The 3,692-nt window shown below is 56.1% G+C and overlaps 1 protein-coding gene across 1 annotated transcript; it reads left to right on the top strand.

Annotated features, from left to right (window-relative positions):
- The first annotated feature begins 1,024 nt into the window (after positions 1 to 1,024).
- NPM3 (nucleophosmin/nucleoplasmin 3) lies at positions 1,025 to 3,041 on the top strand. Its single transcript, XM_082605346.1, has 6 exons — positions 1,025 to 1,165; positions 1,455 to 1,540; positions 1,781 to 1,900; positions 2,008 to 2,101; positions 2,463 to 2,584; positions 2,680 to 3,041. Exons 1-5 carry the CDS (start codon positions 1,048 to 1,050, stop codon positions 2,573 to 2,575), a joined length of 531 nt encoding a protein of 176 aa, XP_082461472.1. The 5' UTR covers positions 1,025 to 1,047; the 3' UTR covers positions 2,576 to 2,584; positions 2,680 to 3,041.
- The last annotated feature ends 651 nt before the right edge of the window (positions 3,042 to 3,692 follow it).

Raw genomic sequence — 3,692 nt, 5'->3', positions numbered from 1 at the left:
TATGTGTGGTCGTGTGCTGTGTAAACCTCCTTCCTGTTTCTGCCTCCTACCTTTTCTCCTGCCCTTGCATTCCCGAGCAGGTGTTCCTCCTTTCCACAGCTGTTCCAAGTTAGGGACTGGATCTTAAAGGCAGTTCTCTCCCACTTCCATCTCCACTAAAAGATTGCCTTCCATATTTTCCTCAAGGCAAAACAAAAAAAAAGTAGACTGGCTTTGGCTAAGCCACCCTCTTGCCACAATTATAACCTGGGGGTAAATGAGGGCAGCTAGTTTGAATGAGTTCCTGCCACCTAATAGAATAAGGAACACAGTTGCCTGATAATTTGGTCAGAAGGTGAAAGTTGGGGGCGTAACCCAAATTATGAGGCTGGAGTCTAAGAAAGATGTTCCTGGACTAGCCAGCCTCTGTCAGGATAAGCAATTAGTCCCACGCTTGAGCTAACGTCCTGTGCTAGCAAGCACCAGCATCCAGCCAGCATCTGAAGTTCAGTGAAGATACGCCACCATCTGGATAGTGAGCTGAAGGGTTGTTAGAGCAGGGAGTACATCCAGGAGAGGATGGAGTGGTTGGGATACAAAGTACCCAGAGCCGAAAGTCGTCTTTCAGGCTCCTCGGTTCCCTTGAAGGGAAGGCAAATCTGAGCGTATTCGCTTTTATAGGAAAAACACTGCACCGTATCTCGCCTTTGCTGGGGGAATTGGAAAGGTTTCCATTCTCAGATACTTCTTTAACGGAAGCTTACCCTGGATTGGGAGAGGGGGACACTAGACAGAGTGCAGAACTAGAGAAAATGGAGGCAGGAACCGCCCTCAGAAAGTCTTGAAGTGAGCAAGGACATTAGTCCAAAGTTGATGCTTCTGTGATGTTACTTGCTCTCTGCGGTCTCACAGACGCAACAGGTCTGAGGCTCCTGAACGAGACTGGGCTGATGGAGCCCCGGACCGGGGGCGCCTCGCGAGCGTCTCCTTTAATAGGCGGGGCCGGAACCCCCGCGAGTCACCGGCTTTGTACGTGTCGGGGGCGGAGCCGCAGACGGCCCTTGCAGCATGGCCGCCGGCGCTGCAGCCGCCTTGGCCTTTTTGAGTCAGGAGAGCCGAGCCCGGGCCGGGGGGGTCGGCGGTCTGCGAGTCCCTGCCCCGGTCACTATGGACAGCTTTTTCTTCGGTATTGAGGAAAGGAGGAGCTGAGGGTGGTGTGGGGGCAGAGGCAGGGCTGAGGAACAGGAAGGCAGATGGGTGCAGGACGTGGGTGGGGGCGGAGGGGGCCTCTCACGCGGCATTTGGAGCGGAAGAGGGTAGCCAGGCCCGTGCCCTAGTCGTGCTGGGCTGGGTCCGGGCTGAGCGCTCCAGGTTTTCCTGAGGAGCGGGCGTGTGAATGGCCGGTCAGTCCATGGCTGCACGTGAACGGGATTCGGAGAAACGCCCCCGCACACTCACCCTGTACTCTCTTCCAGGCTGTGAGCTCTCAGGCCACACCCGCTCTTTCACCTTCAAGGTAGAGGAAGAGGATGATGCGGAGCACGTGCTGGCTTTGACCATGGTAAGGGGCGGGTAAGGGGGGTGGCGGGGAATAGGTTGACCTGAGCGGGCCTCTACCCGCGTGTCTCTTCCCCTCCCCCGCTTTACTGGGAGTCACCTCCTCTGCTTAACCCCCACATGGGGGTGCCCTGGCCAGGTGATCCAGGGACCCCTGGGGCTGGGCAAGTTGTAGGGTGGATGCCTCCGTTTGTGGTCTCCCCCCTCACTGGGGAGACTCCGAGGCCCTGTGTACCCTTCCCAGCTCTGCCTCACCGAGGGGGCCACAGATGAGTGTAATGTGATAGAAGTCGTGGCCCGGAATCATGACCACCAGGAGATCGCAGTCCCTGTGGCCAACCTCAAGTTGTCCTGCCAACCCATGGTGAGTTCCCTGGCCATACCTTGGGGGATTGGGAGATAGGAATTGAGGACTTCAGGATTTCTCACAAGATGGGGTGGGCCAGGCCTTCATCCTTGTCTTCCTCCCAGCTCAGTTTGGATGACTTCCAGCTCCAACCACCTGTAACCTTCCGCCTGAAGTCAGGTTCTGGCCCTGTGCGGATCACTGGGCGGCACCAGATTGGTGAGAGTCTTCTCCTTTGCCTCTAGTAGACTCTCCATCAGGACTCCTACCCAACCCCAGCCTTATCTCTCAGTGCGGTTCCCATACAGACCCTGTATGCTGTGCCCTCCACTTAACTGTCCTACTCAAGCCGTTCTTCATGGAACCTGTCTCAGCTTTTTCAGCTCCAGTGATGTGGACTCCTTTGGCTCTTTGTTACCTAGTTTAGTATCTGAGGTTTTTCCCACCTAGACCATAAGTTCTGGGAGGTCAGGGTCCCTACAAGCCTAGAGCCACAGGGCATGAATAAATGACCTGTAGTATGAAGGGGGTGTGGCTTTAACTCCTCTTCCTCCCTTTACTGCTTGTGTGTCTCTACCAGTTACTATAAGCAATGATGTTTCTGAGGAGGAGAGCGAAGAAGAGGGCAGTGAGGAGGAGGAAGCTGAGTTGTGCCCCATCCTGCCTGCCAAGAAGCAGGGGGGCAGGTTCTAACCCTCCCTGGTGAGTTGGGTGGGAGGCATGCCCAGCAGGGCCTGGGAGGGGACAGGAGGAGCAGATATGGACCTAGATGCTGACCCCTTGTTTGCTCTCTTCAGGTCAGCTAGCTGCCTGCCACATGCACCATGCACCAGGTTCCTGTACAAGTTTCAAGAATTTTGTGTCTTTTCCATTGAAGAGGATGGGTAGTGGTGGGGTGGGGTGGGTGGGGTTTGGTTTGGTGCTAGGAGAGAGGGGGTCCCATTCTCCATAGTGCCCTGGTGTTCTAATCCTGTATCACATCCAGAGCTTCCCTTTTCTTCAGGAGTGGGAGGAACTCTGAAGTTCCATCCTGACCCTCTCTCCCCACTTGCCTATGAGGTTGGAGGTCAGCATCTGAAGCTCAGGACTACACATTTTTAACATTTTTTACATTTTTGGATAAAGGTTGAAATAAAGTGGTGTGGAGTTTTTTCTGCAACTCATTTGTGTGGCTTCTTTCCCTGCTGGGGTGGCATTCCCCTAGGGACCACCAGGTGGCACTGTGGCAGCACAAAGGGTGGCCCTGGGCCTGGGGGAGGGTGAGGAAATGTGGGATCCTGCTCTTCCCAGGGCCGTGGGACTAGCCCAGGCCTGGGCCCCAAATGCCTTCCTAGAAGAGGACCTCCCAACACCAGGCTCGTTCCCCGTCCTTAAAGGTGGGGGAGGGCCATCCCAGGAGGTTATCAGCATCAAAACAAGGGGTCTGGGCCTCTGTCAGCACTCAGGCTGATGGGCAGGGGGACAGATAAGGGGGCTTAAGCAGCACGAGGAATGTGCATCCCTAGCCCCATGAGGGGGCTCAAGCCCTGAGAGGGCCTGTGAGGGGTAGGGTAGAGGCCAATCTTTGCTCCTCCTTGCAGGCATGCAGGCCATTTCTGAGCCAGCCTGGGCCCTTAGAAACCTGATTCCAGGGGCCAGATGGAGGGGGCTGGCCAGATTGGGTGACAGGGAAACCAGAATCTGGGTGGCCTGGCATATGGGGGTAGAGAGGAGCCCCTGGGATTCAGCCTCCTGGGCTAAGGGGTTCCTGCCCCCCAGCCCTCTGCCTGGTCTGTGGGGGGTGGGGAGGTGGTCTCTGGTGCCTGAGATA

This window comes from Mesoplodon mirus (genome assembly GCF_964341445.2).
Source record: "Mesoplodon mirus genome assembly, chromosome: 2".
NCBI classification, from domain to species: domain Eukaryota; kingdom Metazoa; phylum Chordata; class Mammalia; order Artiodactyla; family Ziphiidae; genus Mesoplodon; species Mesoplodon mirus.
The sequence above is the reverse complement of the archived record's forward strand: the minus strand, read 5'-3'. Positions and strand labels throughout refer to the sequence as shown.